Source organism: Theileria orientalis, chromosome 4 (assembly GCF_000740895.1).
Source record: "Theileria orientalis strain Shintoku DNA, chromosome 4, complete genome".
NCBI lineage: Eukaryota > Apicomplexa > Aconoidasida > Piroplasmida > Theileriidae > Theileria > Theileria orientalis.
Genome location: NC_025263.1, coordinates 302451 through 322751, shown reverse-complemented (window position 1 = coordinate 322751; position 20301 = coordinate 302451). Strand labels below are relative to the sequence as shown.

Genomic DNA, 20301 nt, shown 5'->3' with positions numbered 1-20301 from the left:
AAAGTAAAACATTAAACAAGGATTTAAAATTACCAAATGGGTAAAATACTGATTGCATTTGGGATTCTTAATAGTAGATGTACAGTAGGGTGAGGAGAGGTACGAATCCAGGGGTGACCACAGTTGCCAAACAGACCGGTGTTTCAGTAGTCCTCCACGGACATGATTTTAAGATACCCCTTAACACAAAATACTTTATAATTGTCAGAGTGTAGGTTTTTTGAAATTTCCTTAGAAACAGTGGATCTGCTCCTCGGTGTGTAGGAATCGTCATCGTCCGAATTATCAATCTCTAAATAGTTACATTGTGTCAGTTAAAAAGATATCAATGTCATAATAAATGCATATTTTGTGGTTGAATTGGTAAAATAAGTGAGTTTATAGATAAAATTTACCATCGGGATCACTGGGAGAATAGAAGTAACAAATGAGGGGATCCTTTAGGTTAAACGTCCACATATTATCGAGATATTTATATTGACCAAGTTGGCCGAAGACTAGAATTTTACAAAAAAGATGTTTGTTGTTTTTTAAAGTGATTTGATATTCCTATGAAATGATTAATATGACCATAATGATTATATAAACAATAGGGAATATAATTAAATATTTAAATCGCTGTGATTATATAAATAAGTATACCTTTACTGCTTCGTTTAAGATTCTATCCGAGCTCTCTTTAGTTAAATAGTACCCCTCAACCATCTGGTCAAGAGTATCCTTGAGAGATTCTATTAAAAAGGTCCTTTTAATTAAGTTATAAAATATATCACAATCAGAAGAGTCGTTCATTGTTTATGTTGTATAAGTATAAATCAAAAATAAATTGAAATAGTGAAAATTCTTAAACTGAATAATGAGTGTGTATACAAATTAAATTGGGGTCCAAGGAATGAATCCATTGGACGGTTTAAACAAATATACAAAAGCTCACGATATTAAAATTGTGTGGATTCATCCTAAGTGGCTTCTCCACAGCTCTATTTCGTGCTTTTTAAAGTAACGCCTATCGTCCTCGTCGACGATCATTAGGTTTATGTAGTGCTTCACAGACAGCTTGTTTTGCACATTCTTGTAGGTGGGACAGATGTCGAGTCCGTTGAGATAGAGTCGAACCGGTATGCACTCTCCCTTTATGGGAGACCCATCCATGATTTCAAAGTTGGTGACGGTGATTGTCTCGTTAACGGTGCTGCGGCCTACACAATGGTTTAAAATGATGAGCGAACCTAGAGTTATGGACTCCACCCTCTGTATGGCGATCTCCATGTACTTCACGTTCAGACCGACAGACAAGAAGTAGACCTTGCCCAGAATCACGTCCCTCAGGTGATACTTGGACTTGTTGTATTCGAATTCAATGTGGATGGAGTCCTCAATTCCCACCTACAAATCGTCACGTCAAGACAACAAACCTCCATCTTTATTGTGTCATTTATTTCCGGCTGAACTCCAATGTTCTGGACCGCGAAACTGGATTCCTTGGTGATGTTTCTAAATCAGGATGTGAAAGTGGCCTCTCACCCTCCGTAGCCCTTGATGACGGTAATTCGTATGAAATAGTACAGCTTGATGTTGACTCCCCAGTACGTCTCATTTTCGATGCCAACAAGCGGGAACTTCCACTTATAATGCTTACTCTCAATCAGTGTTCCTAAGCGTCTTTAAGGAATAGACAAAGTACCTGGAGGCTCTATCTCCTTTGACATGACAAAAAAATCGTAAACTCCGGACTTATCATACAAAGTATCTAAAAAACGCGTCCACTAGTGTTTAAATACCTGTTTGGCCGATTAACTCAACCTTGATTCCTCCGTGCTCCAGTCGTTTCCCGGGCTTCAAACTTATGAACGCGGTGCCACTTATATCCTCTCCTTCCTATAAATAAATGCATCAAAATTCAAGAATACCGAAAATATTGGACATTTAACTCCCTTCTGGGCCGGGTCGACGAATACATATGACCTGCTCGGGTCCGCATCGATTTCAATGTCCAAGGACACGGCATTGCCAAAAAACATAGACAACTGAAAAGAATTAAAATAATTAAAGGATGTGTAAATTCATATATGTCACTGAAGAGAGTTTATATAGGTTGTACCATATTATTGCTGTGTAATGTGAATAATGGTCATAATTATGCGATGGTGATCAGTTTTCAACTACAAACTTATATTTTAAAATCCTAATGTGATTTATAATTATAAAATAAAAACAAATACTGAATTTCTCAAATTTTTCATAACATCAGCAAGCACCATCAGAAAGTGCGATATACATGAATATTACCAACCGACTGGAACTCTTCCGATTTTTCACTGTTGAAATATGAAAATAAACGTCGGTACATATTATACATGAACTATTGGTGAATTGGAGGCCATGTTGTGGATTCGTGTGTTGGCCCACATTATTTTACAGCGGTATGTTTAGACAAAGGTCCAGCTTCAGAACAGGGGTGGTCATGTGCATCTGATGCGCGAAGTCGCCAACCGTTTTCGATTTGTCGGCCTCTCCCACCATTTTGAGCGAGTGTGCGAAGGCAAGAAGGCTGCGGTACTCCAAGTCAAAATCGGTGCTTTGGGAGATCTTCATCGCGTTTCTGTGCAGCTGATTCGAGAGCTGAACGGATTTTTCGTACTCCTTCAGGCCCACCAGCAGCCTGTTCTCGAGGAGGACGAACTTCGTGTAGTTGCCCCGCGAGTTGCCATTCCGCACGTGTTGCAAAAGGCTCTTAAGGGAGTCAGCAGAGCCGCCAGTGTTATAGCACCACGTGTACACCGTGAGGTACTTGGACTCCAGCATGAAATCAGTCGAGCCCACTGGCTCGTCTGAGAAGAAGCTCCGGACCAGCTTCTTGTCGTTTCTGTTGAAATGGAGGCTTCTGCACACGTTCTTTTCGGCGCGCTTCCGATTTTTGTCCAGAGAGTAGTACTCCAGATACAGCTCCAAAACTGGCAGCAGGATTTGCGATAGTTCGGCCTCGCCGATCTGGGCCAGACACTCTATGCACGTGGCCCAGCCGTAGAGCTCCTCCTCCAGGAAACTCTGCGACAACACGCCCGAGTTGTAGGAGAAAAGCCTGTCGGCGTGGTGCCTGCACTGCAGGTTGAACTGCTTATTCAAAAACGTCTCCAGGACGAGGTTGATGAAGGGCACCGCGCAGACCGGGTAGTTGCTTTCGACTGAGCTTGAGACCATCCTCTTGACGCTGGAGGTGAATTCAGCCGAGAAGCGGTCGCCCCTAGGCGTGCCAGGGAGCGTCGTATCGTAGTTCTGAGAAAGCCCGTGTCTGTACTTTGGCTGCGCGGCCCCCAGGTAGGGGAGTTCCCACGGGAAGAACGCGTTAAAGCTGGCGCTGTTCCTGGTTACGAGCTGCAGTATGGCGCTCGCCACGTAAACGTTGCCGTGGTTCTCCAGAGACCTCAGGGTGAACATGCAGTTTTCGTTATCGTCCCCGACGCACTTCTTGAAGTGCGATTCGAGGCCCTCGAAGCTGCTAATGTGCAGGGGCAGCAGTGGCTCAAAGGGTGACGGCAGCGACACGAACGAAACTGAGTTTTCAAACGACCGTTTTACCACGTACTCTTCCCAGTGCTCGTCGTTTGTGTGGAAGGGCGCGCACGTCCTCACGCGGGCGCTGCAGCAGATGACCCTGGTTATCCACGAGGCCACACACGAGTCGAAGCACTCGATGGAGCGTTTGCAGCACCCGTGTGCGAAGTGCAGGTCGTTGGAGTAGAGGCTGCACTGCGCCAGGTAGTACCAGGCCTTGTGGTCCAGGGGGTCCAGCGATACGGTACGCAACAGGCTCTCGGTCGCCCTCTCCAGTGCACGCCGGTACGCATCTCCTTCAAGTGGCATTGCGGTGTTTGCAAACAGCTGCCTGTAACTCTCCCCTCCCGGCATGTCACACGCCATCTTCCTGTAACTTGAATCGAGTATTGACAGGGACTCCATGAGCTTAGAGGAGGCCTCCTTCAGGTGTGCAAACGCTTTCATCAGACCCATTCTGTAACCGAAATAGTACTCCTCATGTGCTTCATGCCCATCCTTGTTGTGTTCTCGTGTGTTTCCATCTAGGCTGCATCCAGTTTTTACTTCTGCTCTGCTGGTTTCGTCTTTCGCTTCTGATTCAGTTTTCGAATCGGTACACGCAAACAGCTCTCTGAATGAATGCAAGTCGTTCAGGAGCTCAATATATATTTTACTCAGGATCTGTATCTTGAAGCGCCTATCTATTTCGCAGAGATAATTCTCCTTCAGGTGGCTGTCGCTGGCTCCGTAGTTTATGTTGTACATGTTGCTATCCGATAGCGTTCTTTTAATCAGCGTGACTGCTATGTTAAACCTCCCCTTGACCAGGTTATATATTGCGAGCCTTGAAAGCAGGTGATTGTAATACTTTTCGTGAAACACCGTGGACAGCGATAACAGAACCGTATTCTCCATTATTTCGTTTAAAATTCTAAATGGGTACTGCCCCTTGAAGTGATAATTGGAGTACGTGGAGCTAAACGTCCTGTCGATTTGCGATATGATGTCTGAGAATCTCGAGGCCAGATCCCCTGTATTCACCGTCACGTTGTGCGTTTGATCCGAGAGCTTGGGACAGCCCGCTTCCCTCAGCGTCGTGTTTCTGAAGTGCAGGGAGTAGTCGAGGCCACACGACAGGTTCAGCGTGAACAGGTGGTGGCTTAGCAGGTCAATCAGGTGCAAAAGGTGACTGATGTGCCTGAAGTTGTTCAAGTTGTTGCAAAAGTTGCAAGCCTTGAATGACGATCCCATTGACGAGTGGATGCACTTCGAGCCTGACCCGAAGAACCTGTTGTTGTCTATGTTCTCTCCAGTGGCGTGTGTGTTCAAGAACGCGTTCAGGTTCGTGTTGTACCTCGAAATCGACCTCCTGTTGGCCCTGTTGTTCCTGAAATGGGCGTGATTGTGGTGATGTCCGTAGGACGCCTTCGACGAGCTCAGCAGCGGGTTCTTCAGGCTCTTAACACCAAGCGCTGAGGGCGAAGAGCGTATGTCCCTGGTTACCGTGATTTTAAAGGATATCTTCGTCCCTCCCTCCTCGCTCTCGTTCAAATATATTTCACACTTCGGCTTAGGCTCGGATTTGAAGATGAACTTCGACAGCGGCCTGTGATTCTTGTTTAGGTTTGGAATGAAGGGCATGAAGTTCTTCGAGTACATCAGGCTAAACCTAAGCCTCTTTTTAATGTGCTTCTGGAAGAGCAGTATTTTCTTCGCGTCCTTCGAGGACCTGTTTGGCACGAACGGCAGCAGCGTCCTCACGATCGCCCTGTTCTTGCTCTTGAGTGTGTCCTTGTACTGCAGGTACTCCAGCGACTGCGAGTAGTGTATGAAGCTGTAGATGTCATCCATCATGAAGCAGCACGAGATCACGATCACCAAGATCTTATCTGGGTACTGTCTCGACACCCAACTCCCGTCGTAATTGGTCCTAAAGTACAGACCGTAGTACCTTCTTAGGTACTTTATCCTCGTTACGTTTGTTATCCTCGCGTTACTCGACATATTGTAGAGTGACCGCATGAAGTGCGTGTGGTTATAAGCGTCCTGCGATTCGTTAAATTTCGATATTTTTGTTCCATTGATCACTAGGGTTCCGAACTCGCCACTTCTAGTCGGCGACCGCCCCTTGAACCTCAGCAGCTCCAACGTTGTAAAATTCAAATGAAATTGAACGGGGTAGTTGCTGTCGTTAATTTGTGTGTTCGGGTTCATTACAAAGTACTCGTAGTACTGCGGGTCGAAGTCAAAGCTGTTTGAGGCGTGAAACAGGAAGTTGTACTCCAGGTCTGACTTCAGCACTGCCGATATTTTACAGAAGCCCAGAATGGGATTTTTAAAGTTCGAGACCAGTGAGGAGTCCTTTGAGAACACCGGCATCAAGCTCTCGAACCACACCGAATTCATCATCATGTCCCTCCTGTGCTGGTTGTACACCAACTGGAGTACTGGAGGTATGAAGTTATAGTGCTTAAAATACAGTTTACACAGCCCGAGGCACCCGTACAACAGCTTATTTGTCATCTCCTTCTTGTTATAGTACCGATAGTAGAAGTTAATGCTTACGAAAATCTGGAGTACGTCGAACAGAATCGAGTAGACCCGCGAGAAGACTTCGTGGTAGAAGTCTTTGCACAGCTGTGAAAACAACAGCATGCCCTCGATGAAGAAACACTGAAAATTGAAGCTGGACGAGAACACGTGCGATACTATGTACGTTTTAGAAATACTTTCGAGCACTTTTTCAAGTGATTTTTTGTCATTCAGGCGACTGTAAACTGCGTTTGTCGACTCCATGCTATCAACTGACTCGGCGCTTTCGAAATTCTGTTCAAAGCGGTCCCAACACCCCTCCGATATGTCCATCGTTCTCGGGTCCATGACTGACAGTGAGCTGTGATTGAACATAAACGTCACTCTGAAGAACATCTTTAGTCTCAGCGATAAAGGCATAGAATCTATTTTGTTGATCAGGTTGTATATAGAGTCCACGTTAACCAGTATCTTCACCAGGAGCGACCACACTTCCAAATCTATCTGGTTCTTCCAGTATTCAACTACGTGACGAATTATCCCTGGCCCATCAACTGGCGCAAAATCATATATGTAAATACCCCTGCAGTATAAATCTCGGTACACGTTGTGGCACCTTGTTTTTCTTATCTTGCCGAGTCCTCCTATGTTGTCCACGATGTACCTATTCATTTCAATCCTCAGGTAGTAATGAACAATTCCCAGCTGAATAAGACTCTCGACTGCATTGTCAAACTCGCACAACTTGATGCACGCGTCAACCAACGAAAGGTACAGGTTTGTGTATATGTGGTACTTGGTGACCAGGAGATCCAATTCCTGCCATTCCACCTCCGAATCGTCGTTACTTATCTTTACACATGAGCTGAGCACCAGGTTTAGCACGATGTTTGAATACAAAAGGTCATTGTTTGAGGCGAAACTTAACATAGAATCGTCAACATTTAAGGAGCAGTTAATAGTGGACAACGTGTTAAAATTGTTTATCAATAAACTTTCAGAATTCCGGGAGTACTCATCCTGTGTAAGCGACTCGAGCGCCACAAAAGAATCATTTACAAACTTTTTCAAATCATTCCAGTTGGAAGTTAGGTACAGATGATTGTACGATTCGTTAAAGGCGTCAACGAATTTATTCAATGATTCCTTGTTGTTAGTATTGAATCCGTAAATCAGGATGTGACTTCCTGACCTAAATTTGGAAACCATGGTTTAAATCAAGCCTTCTCAAAGTAAAAAGTAACAAATTGCTCATTAGTTGGTGGAATCTTAGTATAAATCATAAATTATAGTATTTTCCTGGAGATACATAACATTTGATTGCGATGGTATAGCAATTTTTGCAATACTAAAATTGTAAATTGGAATCAAGAAATATCATGTTAAATTTAATCAAAATAACAATAATAATTTAAAAAACTAAAAATAATATGGTACAAGTATTATTATACATAAAATATAGTATGAATATGTGTAGTAGTGTGTAAGTAGTGGAAATTAACAACATTATTAAATTTATAAATACAATTGATTTTTATTTAATTTATAATGATTTGAAAGTTTTATTTTACTGTATAATATTAGTGTCAATATATCTTTATTCTAAATTGAGAACGTGTGTAATACATGTTATGATTTTTGAAAAATCTGGAAATAATTTAGATGGACCTCTTGAATATAGTTTTAATATTTTTATAAAAAAGTAATTATGTCAAAAACGCAAGATTCCATTAATAACATCGGAGGAATAGATGTTAAGTTCCCGTATGAACCGTACGAACTGCAAAAGTCGTTCATGGAATCAGTGATCAAAGCAATTAAAGATGGTAAAAATGCATTGCTTGAATCGCCAACAGGGACGGGGAAAACATTGTCGCTTATATGTGCATCTCTGGCCTGTATTTTATCAAATAAAACGAATAAAATACTAGGAGGGAAGACCCTGGAAGAAGAAAAAAAGGTTAACCAAGATGACATACTAGTATCGCAATTAATAAGCTTGAAGGGAGCCATAGAAAAGGACCTGAAGAAGCCTAAGTCAATACTGTCAAATAAGATGAATATAATATATACATCGAGAACACACTCGCAACTGAAGCAGGTAATCAGCGAAGTGAGAAAGAGCTCATACTGTAAGGAGTTTCACCAAAAGGGGCTTAAAGCAGCACTGTTGGCGTCAAGAGATCTGCTGTGCATAAACCCGGCAAAGGGGAACCTGTCAGGAGACCATTTAAACAACTTTTGCAGACTGCTGGTTCAAAACAGGAAGTGCATATACTACAACTCGCTGAGAGGATCGAAGAACAACGAAGAAGCGCAGTTCAACGAACTAGTGGATATAGAGGACATGGTAAAAATGGGAAAAAGAGGAACATTTTGCCCGTATTTTGCAGTGAAGGACGCACAGGAAAACGCAGATCTGATACTGGTGCCATACAACTACCTGCTGTCACCGTCAGTGAGAGACGCAATGGACCTGAAGACGAAAAACTCGATAGTAATAATAGACGAAGCACACAACGTGGAGTCAGTAGCAGAGGAGGCTTCATCCTTTTTCGTGAAGCAGACTGATCTGGCGAAGTTTATAGAGGCGCTGAAGAGGTTTGCAACCTTCCACAAAGATTCCCTGATGAGTAACGAGAAGGAGAAGGTTGAGGAAGTTAACATAAACTTCACGGCGCTCTCAAAGTTGGGGATCTGTCTGGCGAAAACGGACGAGTTCCTGACTAACGTGACGCTGATTGACTCGCGGGACCCGAGGAACCAGAAGATGAGCAGAGACCAAATAGGAATGCGTTGGTCAGTAAAGGAGATAGCTAGGCAGCACGTAGTGTATTCAGCGAACCACGTAGTAAAGCACCTGTACAATAACCTGGACTACAAGTCTCTGAAGGAGGCGAGGGTAGACGACGCAATAGCACAGGTGGTGACGCTATTGACGAAAGGGTTCCTAGATTCGGAGGCTATCGACGTGTCGTTCCTGGACCACTACGACAATAAGACGCTGAGGGAAGACGTGCTGACGTTCGTGCAGATGAAAAAGTTCGTGTCCTCGATCCTGTCGCAGGAGCTGTTCGACTTCCCAGAATACTACGACGTGATAATAACTAACGATGAAAAGTACGAGAACCCGAAGAGACGAAGGTCAATAGAAAGTAACGTCTTCGGGTGGAACAGGAAGTTTAAAAGTAGAGATCAGGAGGAGGAGGAAGAGCACTCGGAGCGCAGCTACGAAGTGACGCCGAAAATAATGAACTTCGCATGCCTGCAGCCAATCCCGACCTTCATAAGGATAAAGAGAGAAGGCCTGAGGTCGCTGATACTGACCTCAGGAACGCTGGGGCCGCTGGACGTGCTGGAGAGGCACATAGGAGGAAACTACCTCAAGTTCGAAATAAAGCTGCAAAACGACCACGTGATAGACCCGAAGAGAGTGTGGGCAGGAGTGGTAACAGGGAACGACGAGGACCCGAACATACTGTCCTCAGCATACAATAAAAGAGGAGACCTGAACTACATAACGGCACTGGGAAGAGCGCTGTACGGGTTCATAAAGAGCGTGCCATCAGGGGTGCTGGTGTTCTTCGGGTCGTACATGGTGATGAACAACACGCTCTCGTGTTGGAAAAGGTTGGGGCTCTACAGCAAAATGGAGATGGAGAAGTCGATATTCGTGGAAAACAGGCCTCCGGGCTTCGTAAGAGACAACGACATCATTCCAGAGTCGACGCAGGCGCTGTTCACAAGGTATAAGGATAACATAGACAGCGGAAGAGCATCGATGTTCTTCGCAATATGCAGAGGAAGAATGGCTGAGGGAATCGACTTCAGCGACGATTACTGCAGAGGCATCTTTTTGTGCGGAATCCCGTACCCGAGTAGATACGAGGACACGACGGCGCTGAAAATGGACTACCTGGACAAGCTGTCAGTAGCCACTGGAGAAAATTTAAACTTGTCGCACGAGTGGTACACGACGCAGGCAATAAAGGCAATAAACCAAGCAATAGGAAGGTCAATAAGGCACATAGAAGACTACGGAGCAATCATGCTCGCCGACTACAGATTCAGGTTCCCGCCAGTGAAGACTAGCATAAGCAAGTGGGTGCTGGACAGACTGAAAGTGTACACAAAAATTGAAGATTGCATGGAGGAGCTGAGTTCCTTCTTCGTGCCCTTTGAAAGCACGAAGAAGGCGAAGAAGCCGGCGCCGAAGAAGGAGCTTGAGAGTCCTGCGAGGCCCGCGAGGGAGTTCGTTCCAATAAAGCTGGACAACTCGCTGCAGTTTAAGTCGCGAGACACGAGCAGGAACAGCAAACTGAAGGAGATGCCCTTCTACAAGTTCAACGCGGACACGAGGAAGATGCAGCAGCAGTACGGGAACTCTATAATCAACTACCTGGCGAAGCCTAACAAGCCGCAGCCGACTAAGCAGAGGACTGCTGACGCGAAGCAGGGAGGCTTTTCGTTCAAGTCTGTGAAGGACTGGAACTTCAGCTGAGAGGCCCTATCAGCCAACACGAACTTGTATGCACGACCATATACTAATCACTACGTATACTCGTTATATGCGGAATGCATAGTGTATACTATATTTCATAAGAATATTGTGTATATAACAAGTGTGTTGTATATCTAAGTATGTCCAGTGAGAGTTTGTACGTATATATCTATAGCTACACACGTGTATACACCTGTAACATAGAGAGGCTATTACATATACATTAAAACAGTTCATACACAAAGACCAAGCTCATGTTAACATTGAATATGTTCTCACATATCGACGTTAACTGAGTTCACGATTAAAACTACATTCAGATAAAAACATCCTTCTGATGACCAAGGTTTACAGTAGGGGTGGGATCGGCCGAACCTGCGTTGTCAGTTGCTGCAGATGGCGACACGGCGTTACCACCAATAGCTGCAGCGGCTGAGTTTCCATTATTTTGGTGCCCCTCGTGGAGTAGGGGACTCTGTTCGTCATATTCTTCATCGTCTTCCTCAGGGCCAACGTCGAAAATGCTCTTCAGCCTGTTGATGGCAGTGTCTTCGTCCTCGTCAGAGTCTTCGTCGCTTTCATCTATGTCACTGAGGGCGGAACCAAGGTTGTTTTCAGCACTAATATAGTAGTCAATCTTCAGTAGACTAGGGTTGCTTGCCCTGGACTCTGCCAGGCAGAGGTCGCCCTCAGCATTAACTTCCGACATTGCCCCGTCATCAGCCGATTCACCTGAGCGGCCTTTTTTGGACTTCCGTTTTGAACCAGCAGAAAGCATGATTCCAATCAGCCAAACCACTAAGATAGTGCCGAAGAATGCCCCTGCAAACACGGAGATATATATCGTAAGCTTAACGCTTTCGACCTTGGTTATGGTGTCCTCGGCGCGATAGGCGTTGAAGGAGCCATTGATGCCCCGCTTGTCCATGCCGTCGCCAGTCAAGTTGTACTGGAGGAAGTTGTTCTTGTTGGTGTTCTGAAGACGCTTGTTCAGCAGGCCTCCGTTTCCCTTAAATTGGAGAAACTTCCCGTCGCCGACGCCAAACGGGCTAAGGGGATCAAGCACAGTCCCGGCCCATTTATTCCTTATCCTGGGCCTACTAGCATCTCCATTCCGCCTCCCTGTAACATTAATTTTCTTTTACGCTCATAACTACCTTTAATTAATCCAATTTCACGGTACTGGTCTCGAGGCCTGTAGGCGTAGGATTTAATCACTGCTGGCTTTGCTACCGAGTCCCTGTGGTCCAGCGATTTTCCCGAAAATAAATCCGTCCCGGCCTCATTTGAACCTACCGTTTGTTCACTTTTTTGTTTTTCATGTTTATTTTCACTGTTTTGATCATTCTCTGTGCTTCCACTATTGATTCCACGTAGATTTCCTTCGGTAGCCAGGGGTGTATTTACAAATATTTCATCAAATTCCGCTTTAAACTGCATTATACGACAAATCAAATGTTATCAACGATTAAATTGTTTTATTCAAATTTAGAACTTTTATTCAAGTTTTTTTGTCAAAATATGTGTAGAATCATCGTTGTTACTGCGAAACTAAAAACCAGTTGTTTTACCGTTAAATCAACACGAAGTTGAAGAATCTTAGACGATAATTTGTTTTATTAATGTACATATCCACTTTCATGAACAGAAACAATCTCCTTTGAAAATGTGTATTATCGAGACGGGTCATGAAATTGTTAAAACTGTGACCAAATTATTAGAAGCGAAATAAAATGATCAGAATATAATTTACACTTACAATTATGATTTGTTGAGGAGGAGAATTGCTTACTATTTTTTAAATATTCGTTTTTCCGATTTCGACATCACAAGTGGCCTCGTGAATCAGAAACTGTTATATGCACATTTGTGCATGTTCCACCCAGGAAGATAATGGCACTTAACTGTCTATTAAACTCACGCTTCGGCAACTAGAGCTTCCCATGAACCGTCACTGCTTGTCAGATTACACAGGTGAACATAGAGGTGTCTGGCCATTCGGCCTTACGCTTAGACGAAACTGATCAATCTCAATGTTTACTTTTGAAAAATATCAACTGAAAAGTCGCAAATATCAATGTGTGTACAAGTAGTTTATAATAAAAATTAAAAGAGTGAATCCGATACGCTAGCCAGACGCCTGGGCTCCATCTCACTTCTTATGCTTCATGTGGCCCATATACCCCTTGGCCTTGTCGTCGTAGTGGTCGTGGGCCCGAGTGTTCATGTACTGGTCGTTGGGCAGAGGCTAAATTAAGATTATTTGGGCCTACGACTTACACTGGAATGGCCATAGCGGGGGTTTAAGGGGGGGTGGCCCCTCCTGGGCATGGGTGCGGGTCCCATGTGGTTGTAGGGGACCCCGTTGTAGAGCCGCGGGTGGACCTGAGGTCCGTACGGCACCATTCCGACTGGCATCGTCCCAACGTGGTAGGGCGGGTAGTTCATAGGGGCGCCGGGCGGCATCATCGCAGGGCCAGGCTGGCCCGGCGGAACCATCTGATTCGGAGGCTTCATGGGCACGTGGTGATGGTGCACGAAGAGAGGGTTCAGGTCGCCGAAGACGTCACGGTAGCTTAGGCTGGGGTCCACCTCCCACTTGTAACCATATACATCGTGGTCGCTGAACCTGGAGCTTTCGACGGTTCTGGCGCTCCTGAAGTCGAGTCTCGGAAATCGTTTCTGCGCATAATTATAAGGTGACTGGACTTACCATCGGGTTGAAGGGCCTGAACTCGAATTTAGCCTGCTGTATGGCCAGTGGACTTATGGCTGGACTCGAGAGCGGAGTCTGATCCGAGGGCTAAAAGGCGTTAGTTGCAAGTAAACGTACCATTGAGGGCGTCTTAGCTGTAACGAGGGTTGGCGTGAACGTTGAAGCGTTCGGATTAAACTTAAACGACTTCTTGGCTGTGAATTTGAAGGTTTCCTTGGGGGACTCCCTCGCCGATTCCCTCTGGACATCCTTCAGGCCTTCTTTTGGAGAAGTCCTCAGAGACTCCCTGGGGTGTTCTCTCGGCGTTTCCTTTACAGTGACTGTAAAGGGCTCCTTGTGGGGTTCCCTTGCGGCTTCTTTCGCGTGCTCAGGCACCTGCTTCATCGTGTCTCCGTGTGGGGAGGTCCTAAAGTGATTGTAAGGATGCGCCTTCAGGATGGGAACGTACAGCTGTTTGTCGTGGGGCTTGGGTGCCGGCGGTGGTGCCTCAAACTTCTCCTTTTTCTCCTGCTCCAATGAGTACTTGTTCTTCCTTTCGCTGAATCCGAATCTGAAAGAGTCGGGCTTCAGGTTCGTGGGCTCAATGTTAAGAGCGTTGACTCCCTAAACGTAAATATGGGTGCTTTCCGCTTACAATTTGCTGCGTTTGCTTCTCCTGCTTCGGCTTAGATGACGGAGTATGCCTATCGGTATCCAGTTTATCTGAGCGCATTGTGAGTCTTAGTACAGTACCATTTGAAGACTCCTGGTGCCTCTCAACTGATGATTCAAATGAATACTTATACTTAGTCCTCATGGTGCCGAGTGGCTTCTCCTTCCTCTTGTAGTCCCTGACCTCTCTCATGTCTCTGTGCTCCTTCACTTCCTTATAATCCATGTGATCCTTGTACTCTCTATGGTCCCTCGCTTCTCTCACTTCCCTCACTTCCTTAGGGTCTTCCTCCTTTACTTCTTTCGACTCTTCTGAGCTCTTAACTGCTGGAGACTCCGTTTCCACGGCATCCTCGTCCTCGAGAAGTGACTCGACCTTCGCGTAATTGGTATCGGTGCCGCCTTCGATCTCCGCGGCCAACTTCTCGGCGCGTTCTTTTACGCTGTCTGGTACCTCGTTCAGGTCAAGAGAGGTTGTGTACATATTTTCGTCAAAGGTGGACACCACTCCGTATTCATTCCTGTTCGTCCTACACAGCGTTTAATCTAAAGAAACGTACTCAAACTGGTCCCATTGTTCCCCTTCGACCTTGTCCAGTTCCACCAACTGCGACTCGTCGACGGCTGAAAATCATTATCTTTGACGTTAACTTACATTCGGTGGGCCTCCACTCTGTCAAGACCGGGTTTATGCTGGTCTGTTTCGATGATGATATCTCCGTATCAGTCTTAAATTTTGTAGGACTCCTCTTCGCCGACAGAGGCTTATGCTCCCTGGTCTTAAACAAACTTTTAGCGATTCCATGTGACGAGAAAAAGTGATATTCAGTTCCGCATACGATCATTGGCTTCATCGTCCTTTTATCGGTCTGCGGTTTACGATTATGTGGATTTAAACTTACGCCATTGGTTACGTACGAATTAATTGCTATGTCAATAGCTTTGTTGACTCCTCTACTAGCCGGATCAAAGGAGTTAAATATTCCCTTGACTTGCGTCCCATCTTCAAGGTTAACTTCAACTTCCCTGTCCTAAAATACGAGGTAAGCTAATGTGGTAAACTAACGATCAAAGAAGACATAACGAGTGCCATACGTTCGTCATTTATTTTCAGGAAATAAGAAAGTTTTTTATCGTGCTTAAATGGGCCGGGGTTGGTAGAAGAAAGACCAGGATTCGTGTTACGATACATTCTATAATATATTACAGAGCAATTTCCATTTCATATGAAGAAAATTCCACAAATAAATCAAATTCAGGCAACTGAATACAAATAAAACAGTATATAACTAACAAAAACGAAGAATTAAACTTAGACGGATTGTAAGTTACAAAGAAATGAGAAACGGGTGGGGCACGGAGACTATAACAAGTTCATACTCCAAATTCGAACATAAAATGAACACATTTAATATTTTTTAACTAGATAGAATAGTTTTATTCATTAAAATTTGAAAATGTGGAAAATCGGGTGGCAAAAACCGTTTTTTATAACACACTTCCATAGAGTTACTTCTATATTGAGATTCTTACTGACTTAAACCCGAAAAAATCTACATGTTTATTTGTAAAATAATGATTTTAAATTGGATTATTGTATATTATTAGAAATGTGTGTTTAAATCTATTAGAATCCTGACAATAATCCTTAATTATCGCAACTATAAACATATTTTTACGAGTTGGTGTTAGTCAATTAGAGTTATAGTTTTCATATACATTATATTTTAATGTTTGTCAGGCCAAATTTAATTTTGTTTTAAAAATGATTCTCATCAACACACTCAATCGTCCTCAGAGATTCTTGGTTTCCACTTCGTATATCATCAGGCAATTCTCGATTATGGAATACTATAGATCAGTATTTTCATTGTCGCAATGATTAAGTGATAGGTGAGGCCAGTGCCTATGCCAGAAGAGAAGTTATTGTCGGTTCCAAAACCGAAGGAAGTAGAAGTCCCTGAAATAAGTCAGTTCTTAGCAAATATGCTTGTTTAGGCCATAAAATTAAAAGGTCAACAAGACCTTATGTTGGACCACAAATAGAAACGAGACAGCCAGTTCCAATAGAAGTAAATGTGAATATTGAGAAGAATGTTCAGGCAAGCACAGTTTCATGGATAGCACCAAAGCAGCCAAAAAACCCGAAATTCCTCAAAGTTGCCCTGTTGGGACTGCCTAACTCAGGTTTGAAGTGAAAGGTTAATTTGAACTCAGGTAAAAGTTCGTTCCTGAACACACTTTTGAACTCGACGATATCGGCAGTGTCACCTAAGGTGAACACGACTAGGTTAGCAAATAAAATTGAACGTGAAGTAGAGAGGACATCAAGGGAGTGCTCACAGTTGAAGACACGCAAGTTGTAGTAATAGACTCTCCAGGCAAACAAACAAAAAGTAAAATTGCTTTAGGAATAATAGCGTCGCATAAGAGGAGAAAGTTCTGCAAGGGCCTAGTGAAGATAGCATGGCGTGGACTGGTATGGACGGTTCATTGGATAAAAGTGTTTAGGAGGAGGCAGATGTTTGCCTGTTTATAGTGGATGTCGTAAAAAGGCCTAAAAGTGACTTGTATAATATACTAAGAGCCCTATCAGGAAAGACGGCAACGGAAACATGTATGAAAACGGTTATATAAAAAAACATAGATTCTGAAAGCGTTGCCAGGGATGGGTCTGAAGATTGTGATGTGCAAGAGGATGAATACACTGATTCAGAATCACAGCAGTGTGAAACAAAAGTAGCCTTAGGAGAAACCGACGAGGAAGCATACGACAATTACTCTGCACAGTCTGAGTGCACTAATAGTGTTAGCAATAAGGAATCTGACGATACAGAGGATGAGGGGAGAGTTAATAGGAAAGTGCCAGTGGCACTCATCTTAAACAAGGTACCACAGTAAATAGTAAAGACTGGCTGTTAAAAACACGTTACATAGATTGATCTGGCGTCCCACAGGAAGTGGGTTAAGTCACGAGTGAGGGAGTTGAAGTAAGTGTGTTAGAAGGTTAACATGCGTTCTAAGGGTCCATGGAAACTTCTGCGACATATTCTACATAAGCGCTAAACACGGCATAGGGTTCCTGCCAGTGATTAACTTTTTAAAGAAAGTAGCAAGGCCAGGCCCATGGATATATCCTCCAGACATGGTACGGTGACATTAACCATAGAGAGAAGTATAGGTGACCACACTCAGCAAGGTTAAGATAGTGGAGCAGCTAGTGAGGTTAGTAGAAGGGTTTAAAGTTAATGATGGACTGTTAGAACATATATATTCTGCTGGTTCAACAAGGATGTGCCGTACAAGGTGGAACAGAATATAATAGGCTGGACGTATTCGGAAAATGGCAGCCTGAACATAGAAATGGTAAGCAAGGAGAGCACAAATGGAATACAGGAGTTGTATGTGACAGCAGTGAAGGTGGCTAAGATGATCTGCGGAGTCGAAGGCCGATTGTTGAAGCAACTCCAAAAAAACGTGTCGTCGAAGCTGTCGAGGATGTGGAACGAGCTGGTGTTTGTGTTTATCCACATTAAAGTAAAATGATCTCATATTTTATTTTAAGGCCTTTTTTTAAAAGTGATGATTATAACATTACACAAACACCTAATACATGAACTCCTAATACACAAACAAGTAGTGAATACACAAACAAGTAGTGAATACACAAACACCTAATACATGAACAAGTAATGAATACACAAACACCTAATACACAAACAAGTAGTGAATACACAAGTAATAGATGGACAGATGTTAGGCAAATTACACATTGAAGAGTGTGTTCAATGATACCAAAAATGTATGATACAAGTGCGGATGTGAGTGGTTAAAAAAGTTACTATCTAAAAGATGCAGTGGTTTCACCAGTCGTAAAATCAAATTCGGGCCTGAAATAGAGTATTAGTAACATAAATATCAGCATTTAAAAAGCAAGTCAGTGTACCATAAATAAGTATAAAATGTTCAAGGTGTGTAAGAATAAAGGAGATTTGATACGTAGCATAAATATGTGTGCGTGTTTCTGTATCAGAGACCAGGTAATTAAGAAACTAACCACTGGAAAAGGCCATATTTAAGCTCACGTTTAGGAAGTTGAGTCATAAAGGATTCCTAGTTCAACAGAATTAACCATGGCTATTTTTAATAGGGTATCTAAGCGTAAATAGGTACATAGGTGACTAGGGGAATCTAATAACATACCATCATTATAGAGTAGAAAGTCAGCCTATCGACATTCTCAGAGCCATAACCATCATTTTCACTGTTGTAAAACGCCCTGACTATAATAAAAAGGAAAACACATACCGACTAATGATCTTCTTAATCATCTTAGGGTCGCCGTTTTCATTATAGAAGTCAAAAGCCTCATCGAAGGAGAGGCACAGGCCGAAAGTTCTGGACTGCATATCGACCAGCTTGCGCTCATAAGTGTCACTGTCTCCCTAAAGACCCAATTAGTCGAAAATGGCCATAAAGGTGTCGTATCTATGGAAAATACACCGCTCGCAATCAAAATGTCACGCATACGATCCCACAAGTGCTCCCAAATCAGCATCTTCCTGGTTTCCAGATTCTGTTGAGTGTATTTGATCAAGTTTAAAACAAACGTTCCTGTGGAATCCTCGGTGTATGAACCAGATATGCAAGATCGTAAAAAGCAACTTGGAAGTCTGATTGTTGAACTCAAGGGAGAAATCTGAGCAGAATCAATAACGATTAAACTAACACAGACTTACATTCCATATACTGAGGCGTTTCAGTCCTAGTATTACATATCAGCATGAAGGGGTGTACCTTCTCCATGGGATACATGAAGGCCATCCTAAGCGTACCAAATCAGGACAAACAAGTACCTCAATTTGTGAAAAAGGCTGTTGAATTTTTCCGGGACCGGAAGGAGGTGGTCCGGTATCCTGTTCCGGTCAAACCGGACCGGGTGCGACGGGCTGAACTTGACTTTGAGATTCCTCGCCACGCTGGACGCAAACCTAACATAAGTACGAACATACATAACAAGAGTCAAATGTGAAAATATATTAATGTGGGTAATATTTCAAATGTAGTGCCAGAACCAAAATTACATTTGGCAAAGTGTTGTTATCATGGCACGCTGCTCCTGAACTTGAAGAGCGCTGGGAAGCACCCTGTTCTGAATGCAAAGCTGGAACAAATGGAGGTATTTTTCAATCTCCTCGGACTGGCTTGCGGTGATAATCATCTGCAGGTGGTCAGATATCTTGTTGTAGCAGTGAATGTACAGCTCCCCTGGCATATGGTTGTTCTCCAGAATCGTGGGCAGACAGTTGTTGCAAAGGTCGGACAGAATGTAGTTAAGTGCAACTTTGGATACGTTGAGCCGGTTGAAGTCCTTGCTCTTTTTGTTCATGTCGTCGGATCCGTAGTAGTCTCCGTGTTTGTCCGCCGAGTCGTACGAGCGAGACTTTCCCTCCTTGGAGTAGGAAGGTCGGTCGTAACTTTTGCCTTGTAAACTTTTCCCCGCTGTTTTCCTACAGTCAATCGCTAGCAGTCGTGCTTCTTCAAACCCAAATCGTCCGACAGAAAAGTATCTGTCCATTCTCTTCCTGTTCTGGTACCACGTGGCCACCCAGTACTGATGGTTTGCGTCGTATCTAACTCCCATAACCTTAGGGAGTAACTTTGCTCTTCTGACCAGTTCATTTGCCTCATCCTTGTTTTTCCTCCCTTTAGAAAGCATCCTCCTTGGGGGGTCTGGGATGACATTCGTCTCCATTGCCATCTGAAGTCCGTGCGCGGGGAGAACTTCCTGCTGGCCGACCTCAAGCATTTTCTGGTGAAGTAGATTGTGACCTCCGTCAGGAACGTAACCTCCCACCATGCCCGATGACATGTCGAATGGCTGGACATAGCCTAGACTGTCTTGTGAGTGCATATTCATCAGTCTAGGGTCCTGGTGGTCCCCAACGTCTCCGTTTTGCCTGAGCGCCTCTTCGGACATGGAAACATAGCCCGATGATTGCCATGATCCCTGTTCAGTCAATCCCACTTGGGACGTGGAATCGCCCGCGTTGTAAGAATTATCGTCGTATAATCCGTTAGCATTATCAGAATATTCGTTTGCCATACTATCGGACTGATCTATGCGATTAGAAACATCAGAATTGGATCCAAATTCGGGAAGTGATTGCTGATCAAGTGTGCTGTACTCGTATTCTCCGCCAGCTTCGGCCATTGAATTTAATAATGCTCTCTTTGATTTATCCTTACTCAGATACTGTGTGTTAGAGTGACTCACTTCACTCATTTACATCATAGGTTGAGTGGTCGTACAATAACCGTTAGAATATTCAAAGATTTAAACAAGTCTGAAAAATTTAAAGCA

At 43.8% G+C, this 20301-nt stretch overlaps 9 protein-coding genes across 9 annotated transcripts; 2 read left to right on the top strand and 7 right to left on the bottom strand.

The window, feature by feature from the left end:
* Positions 1-143: 143 nt before the first annotated feature.
* TOT_040000147 (uncharacterized protein) lies at positions 144-792 on the bottom strand (the record flags this gene model as incomplete). The annotated part of the gene is made up of 3 exons (XM_009693771.1): positions 144-292; positions 396-549; positions 643-792. The coding sequence occupies 3 exons, from the start codon at positions 790-792 to the stop codon at positions 144-146; spliced, it is 453 nt and encodes a 150-aa protein (XP_009692066.1).
* A 162-nt stretch (positions 793-954) lies between these two features.
* On the bottom strand, positions 955-2104 carry TOT_040000146 (Hbeta58/Vps26 protein; the record flags this gene model as incomplete). Its single annotated transcript, XM_009693770.1, has 8 exons — positions 955-1199; positions 1230-1386; positions 1416-1494; positions 1525-1654; positions 1685-1750; positions 1782-1878; positions 1911-2027; positions 2102-2104. 8 exons carry the CDS (start codon positions 2102-2104, stop codon positions 955-957), a joined length of 894 nt encoding a protein of 297 aa, XP_009692065.1.
* Positions 2105-2415: 311 nt separating this feature from the next.
* On the bottom strand, positions 2416-7278 carry TOT_040000145 (conserved hypothetical protein; the record flags this gene model as incomplete). The annotated part of the gene is made up of 2 exons (XM_009693769.1): positions 2416-6813; positions 6955-7278. The coding sequence occupies 2 exons, from the start codon at positions 7276-7278 to the stop codon at positions 2416-2418; spliced, it is 4722 nt and encodes a 1573-aa protein (XP_009692064.1).
* Positions 7279-7777: 499 nt separating this feature from the next.
* Positions 7778-10652, top strand: TOT_040000144 (helicase; the record flags this gene model as incomplete). Its single annotated transcript, XM_009693768.1, is given in 2 exon segments — positions 7778-10542; positions 10553-10652. The coding sequence occupies 2 exon segments, from the start codon at positions 7778-7780 to the stop codon at positions 10650-10652; spliced, it is 2865 nt and encodes a 954-aa protein (XP_009692063.1).
* A 141-nt stretch (positions 10653-10793) lies between these two features.
* Positions 10794-12010, bottom strand: TOT_040000143 (conserved hypothetical protein; the record flags this gene model as incomplete). Its single annotated transcript, XM_009693767.1, has 3 exons — positions 10794-10862; positions 10899-11692; positions 11728-12010. 3 exons carry the CDS (start codon positions 12008-12010, stop codon positions 10794-10796), a joined length of 1146 nt encoding a protein of 381 aa, XP_009692062.1.
* A 712-nt stretch (positions 12011-12722) lies between these two features.
* On the bottom strand, positions 12723-15129 carry TOT_040000142 (uncharacterized protein; the record flags this gene model as incomplete). The annotated part of the gene is made up of 9 exons (XM_009693766.1): positions 12723-12818; positions 12851-13252; positions 13284-13373; positions 13404-13889; positions 13921-14040; positions 14203-14467; positions 14498-14561; positions 14593-14968; positions 15004-15129. 9 exons carry the CDS (start codon positions 15127-15129, stop codon positions 12723-12725), a joined length of 2025 nt encoding a protein of 674 aa, XP_009692061.1.
* A 573-nt stretch (positions 15130-15702) lies between these two features.
* Positions 15703-17483, top strand: TOT_040000141 (GTPase; the record flags this gene model as incomplete). Its single annotated transcript, XM_009693765.1, has 12 exons — positions 15703-15798; positions 15831-15906; positions 15936-16124; positions 16155-16227; positions 16254-16416; positions 16449-16554; positions 16585-16826; positions 16875-16927; positions 16962-17085; positions 17119-17162; positions 17201-17303; positions 17337-17483. 12 exons carry the CDS (start codon positions 15703-15705, stop codon positions 17481-17483), a joined length of 1416 nt encoding a protein of 471 aa, XP_009692060.1.
* Positions 17484-17981: 498 nt separating this feature from the next.
* Positions 17982-18743, bottom strand: TOT_040000140 (conserved hypothetical protein; the record flags this gene model as incomplete). Its single annotated transcript, XM_009693764.1, has 6 exons — positions 17982-18050; positions 18141-18216; positions 18246-18382; positions 18439-18513; positions 18548-18636; positions 18677-18743. The coding sequence occupies 6 exons, from the start codon at positions 18741-18743 to the stop codon at positions 17982-17984; spliced, it is 513 nt and encodes a 170-aa protein (XP_009692059.1).
* A 274-nt stretch (positions 18744-19017) lies between these two features.
* Positions 19018-20223, bottom strand: TOT_040000139 (conserved hypothetical protein; the record flags this gene model as incomplete). The annotated part of the gene is made up of 1 exon (XM_009693763.1): positions 19018-20223. The coding sequence occupies one exon, from the start codon at positions 20221-20223 to the stop codon at positions 19018-19020; it is 1206 nt and encodes a 401-aa protein (XP_009692058.1).
* Between the last annotated feature and the right edge of the window lie 78 nt (positions 20224-20301).